Source organism: Aquila chrysaetos, chromosome 13, assembly GCF_900496995.4.
Source record: "Aquila chrysaetos chrysaetos chromosome 13, bAquChr1.4, whole genome shotgun sequence".
Lineage (NCBI taxonomy): Eukaryota > Metazoa > Chordata > Aves > Accipitriformes > Accipitridae > Aquila > Aquila chrysaetos.
Window position 1 is genome coordinate 41040902 of NC_044016.1, and position 15154 is coordinate 41056055.

A 15154-nucleotide genomic window follows, 5' to 3' on the forward strand; every position below is an offset into this window, starting at 1 on the left:
ACAATTGCAAAAATGTTTGTCCTTTGCTTCCTTGTAATTAATGTAAAAAATTCCTGCACTGCAAAGCCTGAAGTACAACTATAAACATTGCTTGTTGAAAACCAAAGGACAGGTGACCAGATGTTTGAGTACAAAGCCAGTCCTAATAGTTTTGCGGCGCCACTCATGAATAAAATGTAGTGACTAAGTCTGCACAGCTTTGGGACTCATCTGTAAAATATGACTGCAGCAGAATGGAATAGATAGCTAGAACAATTCGATTTGGGATTGATAATGCTTTTACATGCTGGCATACATATGGCAAGTAAACAGGTTGCCACCATATGCAAGAAGCAGTGGGCAACTGGGTCCTCAAGTCTGAATGTTGACCTGTGTATTTTGTCTTTATTAGTTCTGTGTGTTTGTCCTTGCTGCACTAAAAGGAGTGTTTATACCATCTGCAGCAGGTCCAAAGGCTCCTGCAGTAGTCAATGGAGGGAGAAGGGCATCTCTGGAGGTCCTTTGGGCTCCTAAGTTTGTACAAGTGCTCACTTTTCTCCATTTCCTACAGAAAGAGGCTAGGTACTTGAGTTAGTCATCTGCAACATGAATGACTGTGCATATTGCTTATTGTTTCTCAAGCACTCGACTTTCTTGTTGCATCATTACCACATTATTTAGCACCGGCGATTTCTAAGTGACACCAAGAAAATTAGGTATCGGATCTCTGTTCTGCAGTAATTGAAGAAGTTGCTTGTTTGGATTTTTGTTTCTTCAGCAACAGCTTGTTAAAGGCACAGCTCCCTGTAATGACAAGAAAATGCCCTAGAAGGTTGAAGAAATTTAAAGGTTGATAATTTACACGCCTTGACGTACTTAACTTTTATCTTTCCATAACAGTGTTTGTGCAAGATGTACCTACAGAGCTCCTTCAGATCTGTAGCAGGTCTCTTGTCAGAAATATGAATTAATTCTATTTGGCCACTCCTGAAAACTAATACAAAGCTGTAAAACCCAAGCTATAATCAAGACAAGGAGAAGACTGCAAGGTTTAACTATGTTGCTGAAATATGTTACATAGGAAGGTTGAAAATTTTAGGCCATTTTCCTACCATATCTATTGAAATCCCATGAGCTTTTTATCACAAGCTGAAAAAAATCTCTGGATTTCTTGAACTGACAGCATTAATAAAATCAGGAAAAAAAACGAGGAACAGTTTGCATTGTTTTTTTTTGATGGCTGCTGTCTTATCTACTCATCTGAAATATTGAAATAGTTATGAGGAGCTGACAATTAAAAATCATTGGCACATCAAAGGAGTGTGGTATAAAACTGGTATTGAAGGCAGGTGCCTGAGTGGAAAAAGTGTGCAGAAGACATGGAAAATTCATGTCTTCTGAAAACTGGTTGGATGAAAGGAGGTAAGGACATGGGCTTGCTGTCCACTATTTCTGGTCCTTTAAGTGTGCTAACAGGTCGCTAGCAGGATGTTTTCTAGGCTAGTTTAGCAAAAACAACTCAAAAACAAGGGACTAAATAAGTTTGTGTATTTAGGTTACAGAACTGCAAGTGTCATCATTGCATTGACAGATGGAGAACTCCATGAAGACCTGTTTTTCTACTCTGAAAGGGAGGTAAGTGTCTTACACATTTTTTTTAGCCACGGAGACAGTGCAATGTCTGGGCTTGCTGCTTTGAAGGCAAAAGATAGGGAAAACCTTCTTCCCTAGTAACAAAGCTTCACTTTGGTGCTCTTTAGACATGAATCTTAAGGATAAACATTAACAGCAGCAATGCTTCTGACTCATCAAAACTGAGACCTTTCATGGGAAAGGATGAAGGTTTAAATTTCCAGTTAAAAAAACCCCAAACGAATGAGGAGGAAGGAATAGCTCACAGCTGAAAACTTTCAGTATTTACTGGATTGTTCTGGGAAATACCTGAATCTTCTCACTTTGACATTTCTTCTTTCACAAAAAGTAAAGACTGCAGACAAAGGATGACTGTTGTTCCTATAATCTTATGTCACATCAGAAAGCCTTTCAGATGATGAAATCCAAAATTTCCACAAGTGTTTCCAAGATTCAAGTGTGTATTCTCAACACCCTCATTAAATCAGCGTATTATGCAAAATGTTAGATAAACAGTAGGTTGAGCACTTGAAAGCTATGCTGTATAGTGTTCCTACTGATGTCCTTTTGATAGTCATCTCTGAAGAGATGAACCAATTTGCACTTGTCAGTCAAACAAATTAAGATGACCTAAACTTGGAAGATGTTATTGTTATGTGAATTTGCTATGGACAGAATTTTTCCTCTCAATCTGTCCAAAGTGCAGCTTTAAATCCGATAACAACAAAAAGAATGGTTTTGTAGAATAAAACTAATATTGCTACAGCACAAACAAATGTCATGAATCTAGAGTTCCTCTCCTTACTGTTCATCTCCTTTTCTTCCCTTCTGAAATAAAAAAAGCACAAGAAAAACAAGTTTATTTTTAGAGGTGAATGAACAAATTGAGAGGTCAGAAGTGTTATATTAGTTTTGGTTTGGGGAGGTACAGTTAGTGAGCTAGTAGAACAGAGATCCTGAGCTCAGCTCTTACACTGTGAGTTGCTTCAGTTGTTTGGGTTTAAGCTTCTCAGTGTAAAACTGGAATGACGCTTTTCTTGTAAAGCGCTTGGCTATCTAACAATTTGAACTACTACAGTCTTCTGATATAATCTGATTTTCTACCATCTTTTCTGGGAATGGGTTTTTGGTCAGGTGTTCCTGTTCTAATGAAATATGATTAAATGACTTAATACTTATGCAGGCAAGAGCATTTAGAACAGTTGCTTTTTGAATAGTAAATGCAAATTCATCTGCATGTCAAAGAAATAGCTTGGAAAAATCAAACCTGTGGATGTTCTGCCTTTATTAGTTCGAGATGCTGTGTAAATAGTGGGAGTGATATAGTTTTGTAGCAGATGGAATGAAATGTCTCTTCACCTATGGATATCATGAGTCCAGGCACACATGTCTGAAATAGCAAACACTGTAACAGTTAGGTTACTATTTTACTGGGATGTGCCCTAAATGATGAAAAGAAAATGGATTTAGTCTGTCTTACATCTGGTGGACAGAGAAATGTTAGGAAGTTGGAATAGCTAGGAAGGTGAGCTAACTGGGTTTAAAAACCCCACCAAATACTTTGGGTTTTGCTTTACTAAACAAGTAGTAGCAGATAAAACCTGTTTTTGCAGAATCAGGGAGGAAAGCTTTTAAAAGCTTTCCCTGCTCAAGCCCCCCCATTGCTCGTTTTACAGAGGAAGACTAAATTTATGATTAAGACCTTTCAGAAACCTGCATCCCATCACATTTGCATCCATGTCATCCTATCTTTCCTCGTTCCAGGCTAATCGGTCACGTGACCTGGGAGCAACAGTATATTGTGTTGGTGTGAAAGACTTCAATGAGACCCAGGTAAACGAGGCACTAGTGTTTACTGAGATACTTGGCAAAGGTACATGTTGAACAGAGGCACATGCTCCCAAATCACTTTCTCAAGTGGTCTTCCTCTCCTTCTGTTGATTGTTTGACAATCTGAAGTGTCGTGGTCTGGGTGTTGGGTTTAAGCCCCTTTCTATCTTAATCTCCATATGTGGAGAACTCTCCCTCTCTCTGCATGCCACAATGACTCTTGCTAATGGTGGAGAAAAGCAGAGAAAAGACACATGGAGAATATCAAATCAGTCTGGCGTAAGCTGTAAGCAGAAGGAGGTTGTGGGTACTTCCGCCCCCCCCCGCTAAAATTGAGGTATTGTCATATAACACTTCAATTTCAGTCCAGCTTTTCTTTCACAGGAACACAATTCTGTAAAAAGCAACCAGCTTCATTAGCAACACTAATATTTTACAGCATTTTCCCATTTGATAGTCTGACTTCTAAATTTATCATATGAATGTTAGTACGTCCATGAATTCTGTTTCACACCAAGTGTAACAGTTGACATTGTATTTTTCTAACATTAGTGAAACACTGGTACGGCTCCTAAGTGGAGTGCTGAAATACTTATTGAATAGAGCTATTCCAGGTTTTCAGCTTTGTAACAAAGCTTCAAACACTGATGCAAAAAGGAGTCAAAACAAAATTGGTTAAGAACAATCTCCTTTGAATCAAAACCAGAGACTAATGTAACCTGGAGTTAGTCATAGAAAAAGCAAGGAGGGAATAAAAATGGCAAAGAGACTAGATCTAAAGTAGCAGACCTTAAAGACAGCTGCTACTTGATGTCATTTAGATGCTGAAGAAATTAACTGGAATTAGATGACTGTGTCTGAAGAGTCCCAGAATGCACTAGGAGGATGACTACGGGGAATGAGTTGAGGAAACTGTAAACATCCTGGTTTACAGAAGGTGCTGTATCTTGGCCAACAAGCCGTAAGCAGCTTTACTACCCTTCTCAGAGCAGGCAGAGGAAAGTTGCTTGGAGTATTTCTCTGGATGCAAACTAGGAGGCTGGCAGTTTGGTGTTCTGCTTGAGAAGTAGGAGTTCTGAGTGGCATGAGCTGGAAAGGTAGAGCCAGTGGGGTTTAGGGAAGAATGTGTGGCTAGTCTGCTGCCTCCAATTTGCAATGCTACAGGAAACGCCAAAGAGGCCTGCTGGGTTGATGCTACCTCTGCCATGGGAAAGAATTACTATAACAAACGGCCTTGCAGCAGTAAAACTTGATTCTGCTCCAGCAGATGCATGGAGAGCTCATTACTTGTGAATTGGGCTTATATTTTTGTCTTAACCTTAACCCTTAGCGTGCTATTGACAAGTGAACCTGCATGTAGCTCTTTACAGGTGATGTCCTGGTTCCCCTTATCTTACCAGCACCTCATGAATGGCCCTTTCTTCTTATCATGTAGGCCTCCAAATACTCTTCTGCTCCCTTTTTCCCCCCACTCAGAAAATATATCCTGTTATAGCTCCCTGCTTTCTTCTTGGCTCTCTAATGGTTGAGCCTAGGACAAACAGTCAAATCTCTGTCCTGACAGGAAAGGTGAATCAGGCCTATATCTCCAGATGGGCTGTAGTTTTCATTAGTCTTCACCATGTGTGAAAATACTGAATCATTTTGATTAGTTCCCTGGTTTAAATTATGTATGTGCTGAAGTGTTTTGCTGCATTAATGGCCTGTCCTGTTGATGCTGTGGCCTATTTTGGTTAGGGAGTTACTGTGCTAGGTGATTTACAATCATGTGGGAGACAGTTTTTGCGATGAAGATCATTAGGCTCTGGGCATCAGTGAAAGCCACATTCTGTCTTGTCTTCAAAGTTAAGGGAAGCCTTTTCTGATTCCCAAAATAGAGCCTTCTAAAATCAATCAGGCTAAAGAGATAAACTTTTCAATGCTTGGCAAATTATAATGCACCAGCAATCCATACAGAGTACTTGGAGTATTTGGGTTTTTTACTTGTAAGTGGATGAGTCTGGAGAAGTCTGAACTTGCTGCCTGGTGGCTAATTTATCTCATTCTTTGCATTTCTGTTTTATTTACTTTTACTGCTTGGTCAGCTGGCTAGAATTGCCGACAGCAAAGATCATGTCTTTCCAGTGAATGATGGTTTTGAAGCCCTTCAGGGGATCATAGACTCTGTAAGTATTTTTAATCATGTGTTTGCATGTGTGCATGTTAGTTTGTGTTAGCTTGCACAGTTGAAGGTTTAGTTTTCCTGTGTTCACTAGGACCTGCTGACTGCTAATAAATCACTTAAACATTTGGTCCAAAGAAACTGACCTTTTTTGTACTAATATTGCTACTTCAAGGTAGTGTTTATCAACAGGTCACAATACTGGAAGCCTTCAGCCCAAATATTATCTTTGTATGTCTCCCTCCTTGATGGGAAGTAACTGACTGAATGGACTAGGCATATGGTGACAGTTAATAATTAATGGCTGCCACACACTGGGACAGCAGAGATGTGTTAGAGCACATTCTGTATGAAGGATTAGGGCACTCTTTGATCTCCATCCTTCTGCTTGACTAGCATCTTTTCTGTCCCGATGGATGTGCTGCACTGCTTACCTGTTTAGAATGGGGGAAGGGATCCTGCTATGTGTGCCACAATCCCAAAAACTTGGCTTTCTACATTCAGCCTCCTAACAAATGGGCTTTTTTTTTTTTTTTCTTTTTTCCCCTCCAGACCTAGGTTTCCCAATTCAGATTGATCAATTCCTGGCATTTCCTCTAAGGGTTGGGTGCAGCATATAAGAGCTGGGCTGTTCCTGAGTGGCTGGGATAAGAGCTAGCAGTTCAGCTGACAGAGGGAGGGACATAGATAGCTTCCTTTCCTATGGCTTGTGTCCAAGTCATGCAAATGGTTCCATGGTCTTTACCGGCAAATAAGGATAAGGCATCCCTATTTCTAGCTCTAAAACTTTGAGCGGCCTAATACTGTCTCACCTAGAACCAACGCTTCCCTTGACTGAGCAGGAAAGGCATTATATGAGAGGGTGTGTGTGCCATTTTCATTATAAGTGTAAAATGTGCCAAGCGTTCACTAGGAAAACAGTATGTTTTCAGGTAGCTTTCAGTATTTTTCTGTTCCTTTTGCTCAGTCGTATCCCATAACTGTTCTAATTAGATTGCTTCCCATGGCTGCAGAGAAGGATGGGAAATCCTTTTAAGGACACGTGTACTGTTCATTTTGGTATAGGATTTTTAGTCAATAAAACACAGATGAAATATACAACTTGAAGCTAGGGAGGGTAGGTTCACCAGGGGGGTCTCAGATTTCTGTGTTTACAGTGGTTACGCACTATTCTGACCATGTAGTACCAAGCAAAACTGTTCCCTCAGCACAGGCTCAATTTTCACTATTGCTCTTGCATGTATATGGAATACAATCCCTTGCTTATTGGTTTTCCTGGCACTGTCCAAGTGTGGGGCTACTGCCTCAATTCTCTTGGACAATCAGGTGTTGCATGTCATTTAAGAAAGCAACAAAACAACAAAAACCCCTAGTTTGCTTCCCAGTCCTGCATTCCCTTTGCAGCTGTTTTTAATGAATTCCAGCAGCAGTTCTGACTCCCTTTCCAGTTATACTGAACAGAACGGGAAGACTTCAGCCTCCAGGAACCTAGTCAAGAACTGCTTCAGCTGACTGGTGCAAGATTTACCACCCCTGAGAAGGAGGCTCACAAGGAGGTGTAACTGTACAGTAATGAATCTGTGACCTGGTCACTTGCATTTGAGTGGAGTGATTGCAATCAATTGGGTAGAAAGAAAGTGTGTAAAAGGAATGGCAAGAAGGACATTAATTGCTTTGTACAATAACGAAGAATCTGTAGATTCCTGTTCTAGCCTGAAAATAAGCTCCCTCATTCCTTCTTTTCTTGTCCTTGAAAGCACCTCTGTCTTTGAGAAAATGAACAAGGCATTTGTGTTCACTTGAAAGCATTTTAATATTGAAAGGGCCATGAGATTTGGAAGTTTCTTTCAATTCCTGTGTAACAGTATAATGAGGATGCTCATCCATGTGTAGAGGGGATTGGTTAGGCTACCAGCTGCTGGTTCATATAGCAGGGGAAGGAAAGAGAAAATGATGAGTCTGCAGGAGATTAGTGCTTGAAAACACTCTAGAGATGTGAAGACCCGGGTTTGTTCTGGTCTGCAGCGATTTGGTATGAACTGCCTTGTATTCCTACTGAGGCAACCTGACTCTTCCCTCTTCCCCTTGTCTTGAGGAGCAGATCTTTTTCAACCCTCTGCCTGTGCAGGGGCAGTGGACTTAGAAGTTCCTCTGGAGTGAGGAAGAGGGTGGGATCTGGGAGTGGTGGAGCTTGAGGCTGGCCTCTGCTGGGCCTCTACATCTGCTGAGCAAAGATGTTCAAGGTGGTGGGTCTGAAAATATTTCAGTACACCTGCCCTTCCTTTTCTGTGGGAGCCAGCATGTTTTGAGTTAGCAGCTGCAGGGAGATCTGCTCGGTGCTTTCTGAGGAGGACTGTCTCCCACTCAGCACCACCAAGCTATTCAGGCTGTGCCCTGGAGGCTGTACTTAAATGAGCTGAAAATACAGTTCTATGCTGAAGTTGTGCTTAAAAACATGATTCTTAGTGGGAGCTGAAGGTATTTAGTGCACTATAGGTTTTGGTCCTTTCTCTCCTGTGAGTTCCAGTGTGACTTTTTTATTAATCAAACCAATTGCTTTTTCTCCCTCATAGTGAAAAAGCCACTGCTAAAACTTCAGCTTCTGCCATGTTTAATGGGAATTTTGATTTTGTTAGGAGGGAAGTATCCAGTAGAGAAGCAGACATCTGATTGCTATAAGCTGGGAAACAAATGGAAGGAACTGAAATAATTCATTAAATTTTTTTCTTTGCTGTGAAAAATTTCTGCAGATCATAACCTGTCAATTTAAAGCAAATGGAGCAAGTCTTAGAAGGAAAACCTGAAACTCAACTTCATCTACTGCTCTGTATGTCTTTGGTAGGAGTGCTGGAGGCAATGGAACGTGAAGCAACATGAAAGTCAGGATAGGATCCTGTCATTGCTTTGCTTTGAGCCTTTAACAGAAACTGACTGCAAGAGCAGTCACTTGGGACAAGAATACTCCCTGATCCTTGCCATGTGTTAAACAGTGGCACTAGCTCAGAGCTTATCTCAAATAGAGATGTAATCGTGGGTCCCTTAGAAAGGATTCTCTGAGCAAGCTGCAGAAAGCCTCATGAAGCAGTTGTGATGTATAAGAAATGAAGTAGTATGAACTATTTTGTGGGAATGTCTCCAATCTGTGTAAATTGTGCAAATCATTCATCCTTTTAAGTTTAATTTCCTGTGTAGTCCTTTCCGATCATCTTGCAACGGTGTCCGCCTACCCTCAGTATTTTTTAGGTCTTGCCTCAGATCTTAGAGTTGATATGGCAGTTCAATGGACTCCTTCACCCCAAGAAATTTTAGCTTGGAAATATGCTGTCTCTGAATACTTCTGTTACACAAACCACAGTGCTTGGTATGTTTAGCGTGGTAACTTTTGTGAGATCTTGATGTGAGCATCTGGTAGATGAAGTATGAGAAACGTGGTGATGCTTTTACGTACTCATCCTGAGCTAGCTGTTCAAACTTCACTTGCAAATAGATAAACTGTATATTTCCTGGTGCAGGGAGAGGGGCTGAGACTCCATGAATGGGGGAGAGAGGTGAGAGAAAATTACTTCCTTTGCAAGACACTTCCTGTATGTTCAAACTCTGTAATGTACACAAAATGTCTGTCAGCTGTCTGCCTTGCTGCTAAATTGTAGTCTGAGCTGTACATGTACACTGCCCAGGCTCAGCAAGCTGAGCTCTTTAAGCTCCTGCAGCCAGTAAAGAAGGGTGGGATCTCCAGAGGGCAATTCGGAGCAGAAGCTTCACGTAGAAATTTTGAATCTGTCCTCTGTCAGAGCCAGGCTTTCTACATAGGCCAAGGAGAAAGTCAACAACTCAAGCATCTTGGCTTGGGTAGCTAGCTTACCCATCTAAAGTAGAGGATGTGAACCCCCAGTCTCAACTGTATAGTGTTTCTCGTTACTTTTAGTGGTATATGATCACGCTTTCTACTTCTTTCTTCCCCCAAATGCATCTTTAAAAAGGACTTAAATATATTTTTTTTTACTTAGCTCATGCAGATATTATTGGCCAGGAAACACTTCATAAATAAATTACTGTTTTGTAATTGGCAACAGACTTTGTTATTTAGTAATTCAACAGAGCTTGATAATGAGTACCTAGCCCCAGACTGTAGGTCATTCACACTAGCACTGATTAGGCAGTAACCTTCTATTAAACTTCAGCATCCTGTTTGCTAATTAGAATTCCCAAATTTGGTGAAAAAAAAATTTATAAGAAATATGCAGCTGCTGTGGTGAAGTAATCTGTCTGCATGCTTGTGGACCAGAATACCAATGAAAGCTTCCAGCAGCTGCAGAATTTCACTCTCCTTCTTCCCTTTGTTTCTAAAAGGGCCCCGATGACCTGCAGGGCCCCTCCTGGTTCTCGGCCTTTAATGTGTTGCCTAGCAGAAAGCTAAACTAGTCACAGGTAGTGCTCAATCCAATTCTGTCCTGATAGAGATAACTGTGACAAATAAAGCCATGCTTTCCCTAGGATGTGTTGCATTTTTTATTTGGCATGTCAACAAATATTAACAAGTGATCCTCCCACGAGCCTGTGTGAAGCTGGAGCATAATTAGAGCCCCACAGAGTACAACAGGAGACTGATTTGGGAATCTGAGCTTGGTCATTAAGCGTGTGCTGCTAAAGACAATGGGATGCTTCCTCACCAAGAGTGAGCACGTGCTTCAAATACTTTTCTGCATGGATGCCAAGGCAAGCTGCCTCGAGGCCTGCAGTTAGTTACCAAGTAAACCAGAACTGTTATAGTTCTCCCTATGAAAATGATGATGGGGAGTCAGTTCTCCCATGTACGCTGTTGGAGCGGTTTGTAGGCACTGAGCTGGGAGATTGCATCACCACTCTTGCATGTTATTTTGCTTTCCTGGGGAGCCAGCCCGCAGTGAATGAGGTGCACCTACAGCCCACACAAGGCTGTGCAATCCTCAGGAAATGAGAGAACAGAAGATTTGATGAAATCTTCTACGATGAATATGTTGAAGTCCTTTCTGAATGTATTTTTATAATAAGGAAGAGACATAAAGGAATTCTTTTGCAAGTTACTGCTGCCCGATTTTCACTTTAACTTAGGGTGGGTGCTTGGAGCATTGAAAACTTATTATTATTCTAAATCAAAATAAATGTTGCAGTTGGCACTGTAAAAAGCTGTTGAGGCCAGCTTTTTATAGTCATGTAAATGGATTGGACTGGAAGGGAGCTCTGCATCATCTAATTGAGACACCTGCTATTCCACCCCCCTGTCTGAGTTGGCTTACAGCATGAATGTTTGCAAATGACTGAATAGAAGTCATGAATTTCAAACTTAATCATGTGAGGTTTTACTTGATTTTTTTAGAAAATGAAAGCATTGATTGTATTTTTCATGCATTTGTTCTCCAACTCATTTGTCTACTTCTTTCACTTCATTGCTGAAAGGCAATGAAGAGAAGAAATATATATTAAAACATTTGGGGATGCTGAGGGAGAGTGGAACAGAATCTAAGGAGGAATTTGGAAAAATGTGAAAAGATTCTCTTCTTAAAGGAGTCATTTTTGAGTGGAGAGGAAAAATACTTGGAAAAACATCAACTCTTAGTTCTGCTCATTAGCCCTGGCAGTCACTATGGGAGAAAAATGCTGTATCTTCAGAGAAGCAGAAGCTGGAATGAGTAAGGGGCAGGTAGTAGAGGACTGACAGGAGATGGTTGGATGGATAGCTACAGACGGATACTTCGGAAGAGTGTTCTTACAGTCTTCTCTATTTTTTGTGTATTTTCCTTATTCTGCTTTTCAAATTGTTTTAGTGCTTTTCAGTTCTGTTCTCAACTGTTGACTTTCTCTTTCTTTCTGCTTAACAGTTCCCGTATAACCTTGCTCCTGCAAATCTTCTTTCTCCTCACTTGTCAGGCTGCCAGCAGCTCAGATCATCCTGGTTCCTTCAGTCCCTTGGTACTCCTTCAGTCTCTACCAGCCCTGCTTCTGAGTAACTCAAACTTTTGTTTAAAAGTTTTAAAAAATAACTCATGGTTGTCTGTACCTTTTGCAATTAGGTATTTGAGGCAGAGCACTGTGATTGTGGAGAAAAAATAGATTATCTTTTTCTTGCAGAATTTATTGTATTGGTTGCTGTTCTTTCCTTACAGATGTTTCAATTTAAAGTTGGGAAAATAGTTTTCATGTTGGATTTGAGTCATGATGCTTGGCTGACATTTACTTGCCTCTTGGAGCTGACCTAAATTTTGATCAGTATTACCTCGTCTAGGGGCTGCTTAGCCCAGTGCTGAACACCCACAGCTCTCAGACACTGCTGCTGTTCTCACAGGAGCTTATGGACACTGTCACAAGTTTGCTGACTGCATGCAGTGAAGAATTTGAGTTGGTCTTTAGAGCAGGGGAAAGGCTGCTGCATGCAAATAACGGCTTGAGCAGTTTTAGCACTGTATGGGAATAAACAGTATCCAACTCCAGCATGCTCCTTGTGCCTTGCAAGCAGTCTGCCAAGCCTGATGCTGAAGTATTTGTGTAAATCACTGTCTACACGTAAAGTGGTTAAAGGCAGTGCCAACTCTTATGAAGACATACTGCTTAATTTAAGTTTGGTTTAAGTAAAGAATAACTGTCCATACATCTTGATTTTAAATAACAGTGCAACTTTGAGGATGCACTCAGGTACACTCATTGATCAGATTAAAAACGTAAGAAGTTTGAACCCCTATGCTGAGACTTGAGAAGTGGCTATGTAGATATTCCTAGGATGTTTCAATGCAAAGGTAAACAGCATAGCTTAAACTTGTGATGTTTTATTTGGAGTTTTGGGCTCCAGAATAATTTTGGAGAGGGAGGTGTGACTGCAAAGGGAGGGCGATGACGTTGCCTCGCTAACCGTTCAGAGTGCACCTTAGTTGTTATGGATCATAGTCTGCATAATAACTTGTACCACGGACAAAGGCAAGCTTGTGCTGAGATACTGGAGAGCGTTGGCATCTGCTGCCTTCCTCCATAGCAATAGGTTGCTGTGGAAGAGCAATGACACCAGTGTGGTTGGTTTAAAGTGAAAAGCTAAGGTGGCATAATTGTGATATGAATGCAAAGTGCAATGTGGAGTTAAGCATTTATGTGAAGAACAAGTGCACCTTCTCTCTCACACTTTCAGATTTGTGTTTCTATAGAAACAAATCTGAGATACTTCATGACATTTTTTTCTGTCTTTTAGATTTTGAAGAAATCCTGTATAGAAATTCTGGCGGCAGAGCCTTCCAGTATATGTGCAGGGGGTAAGTATAAATCGAGGCCCTAGTTGTTCATGTTGACATCTTTCTGTCCATCTCTAATTGCTGGAGAGTACAAAAGGAACTGATTAACTGGAGTTAAATCTTTTGCTTTTTTTGTGACTTTCTTTTTCATCTTACAGTAGCTTGCACATTTCCCATTTCTGCCAAATGACGTCAAATAGGTTTTTCCTTACAGAAAAGGCTTGAATTTCACAGTTTTGCCTAACTTTTTTTTCAGTCAAACCAGTCTGTCTTACTCGGACTGTGCCAAACTTGAAGTAGATATGCTGCAAAATTACAAACCAAATCAGAAAATAAGACTTTGATTAGGTTTAGAGTTTTGCAAATTCATCATCTCAGAGGATTGTTGGGGAAGTGCTTCTTAAGAAACTAGCAAGAAAGTCAAATGAGTATACTTTGATCTAAAGGCTTCTAATATTCTTTGAACGTTTCTTAGGCTTTTAGGGTTGATACAGTGACTGAGGACTAGAATTTAAACATAATTCAGCTGACTTGTGTGAATGGTACTGCCCACTCTCTGTGTGCTTGTTTGAATATGATTGTGCTATGTACATAGTGGCTTTAAAGTTCTGGCAAGCATTTTTGCATTCAGGAGAACCCAGCCTTTTTCAAAGAAAGCTTGAGAACCATTTTAGCCTCTTCCGTGTGCTTCCTGTGAATTCTTCACATTTTATGAAGTGTATCCTAACTGTTTGTTGAATGTGTAGCAACTCATTAAATAGAGAGGTTGTGAGCAGAGGTGAGGTTTGTAGAGAAGGACGAGTCCCTGACAAATTCTGCATCTTCCTTTTTCTTAAATCAGTAGTCCAAATAAGAAAGCCAGTTATCATTCCTTCTTTGTTTTCACTTCCAAAACAGCTGCTTTAATCATCCTTCCTGCATCTCCTGTTCCTGAAGCAACTGCCTATATACTTAAACATATATAGGTAGTCATATTTTCCTAGCAGATGCAAGACACCAGGCTAAATGCCCAGTAAGTACCAGGCATCAGTTTTGCATTCCATGCGTGCCACTACAGTAGTTTTGTTTTTTGAAGCCAGGATGGCAAAATTGACATGAATTATAGTACTTAGTCATCTGTTTCTCATTTTGGCTGGCCAATTAAATAGTTCCTGTATTAATGTACTCCTGTAAGGTTCCAAAACAGGGCTCTGTCTACCTGAGCATGGTAGATGATTGTTGCCATGACAGTCTCTGATACAGTGCAGTGATGTTCCATAAATGCTTGGGAAAGGAAATGAAATTGTGTGAAGATTCAGATCCACTTTATGCTTATAGTTTTGGGTTTTTTTTTTAAATATGTTTACGTACTTATACAAGCGATAAACAATGGGGCTTGTGTAATGTCATAAGCCAGAAGATGACTTATAACGATCATTTATAACCATCTTGAACGTTTTCTAATATGCTTGTCAGTTGCTTATACATCTTATCACTCCCATTCATTGTGTCCTAATGAGAATGTAGGGGTAATGTACAGCTGTATCCAGCAGAGCCAGCTGAGAAGAAATGTAGAGGGGTTTTATATAAACCGTTCACATTAGAATTTGGCCAGTACTTCAAAAGAGGAGCAATGTTAACTTTGAAAAATGCCAACAACTATTTAGATGCTCAATTCAAGGCCTAATCTCTGAGTTTGGGCAAATACTCCATTGCTCTCAAACTGCAGGTAGTTTAATCATTTAAGACTTTGAGACTAATGAAAGTGCCATTGAATATGGAAGTAATGTGCATTAGTGTCTTTTTTTTTTTAAATAAATTTTTGCTGATAGAGCTCTGATACCTTGTGTTTTCATGTTTCTGTGCACATCCTTGAAGGGTGGTGGCAGTTTGGGGGTTTGGGTTTGTTTGTTTGTTTGTTTGTTTGTTTGGAAGGAGAAGACATGAGGGCTCCATGTTACCTGAGGCCAGTCTTGCACTGCAGACTGGTCCCAGACACTTGAGTAATGAGTTTCAGCAGCAACATATCATTCTGAAAATGTAGTTTCTTGATAATTTGGTTTTGCATCAGTAGAGACATGTAGGGTGCATACTGTATCTGTTCATTTCAGTCTCAAGCAGAGACAGGATGCCCGTGGTTAATCTGACATCATTGATATGCTGTTCTTTGACTGTACTTGAACTCTCATTCCCCAGCGTTTGAGACTTCTGTGATTTCTCCTAAGTATTCATCAGCCCCCGCACTCCAGAACAGAGCTCCTCTCCCCCGTTCTTCCCAAATGCTCTTGGACAACACATAATGGGCCTGCGAGGCAGCTTC

The 15154-nt window shown here is 40.6% G+C and overlaps 1 protein-coding gene across 1 annotated transcript in view; it reads left to right on the forward strand.

Moving 5' to 3' along the window:
- Positions 1 to 15154, forward strand: part of ANTXR1 (ANTXR cell adhesion molecule 1) — a 113313-nt gene that overhangs the window by 16610 nt on the left and 81549 nt on the right. The window contains exons 6-9 of the mRNA XM_030035873.1: positions 1535 to 1614; positions 3376 to 3444; positions 5526 to 5606; positions 12816 to 12876. Of these exons, the coding sequence (XP_029891733.1) occupies positions 1535 to 1614; positions 3376 to 3444; positions 5526 to 5606; positions 12816 to 12876 (291 nt within the window). The remainder of the gene's footprint in view (positions 1 to 1534; positions 1615 to 3375; positions 3445 to 5525; positions 5607 to 12815; positions 12877 to 15154) is intronic.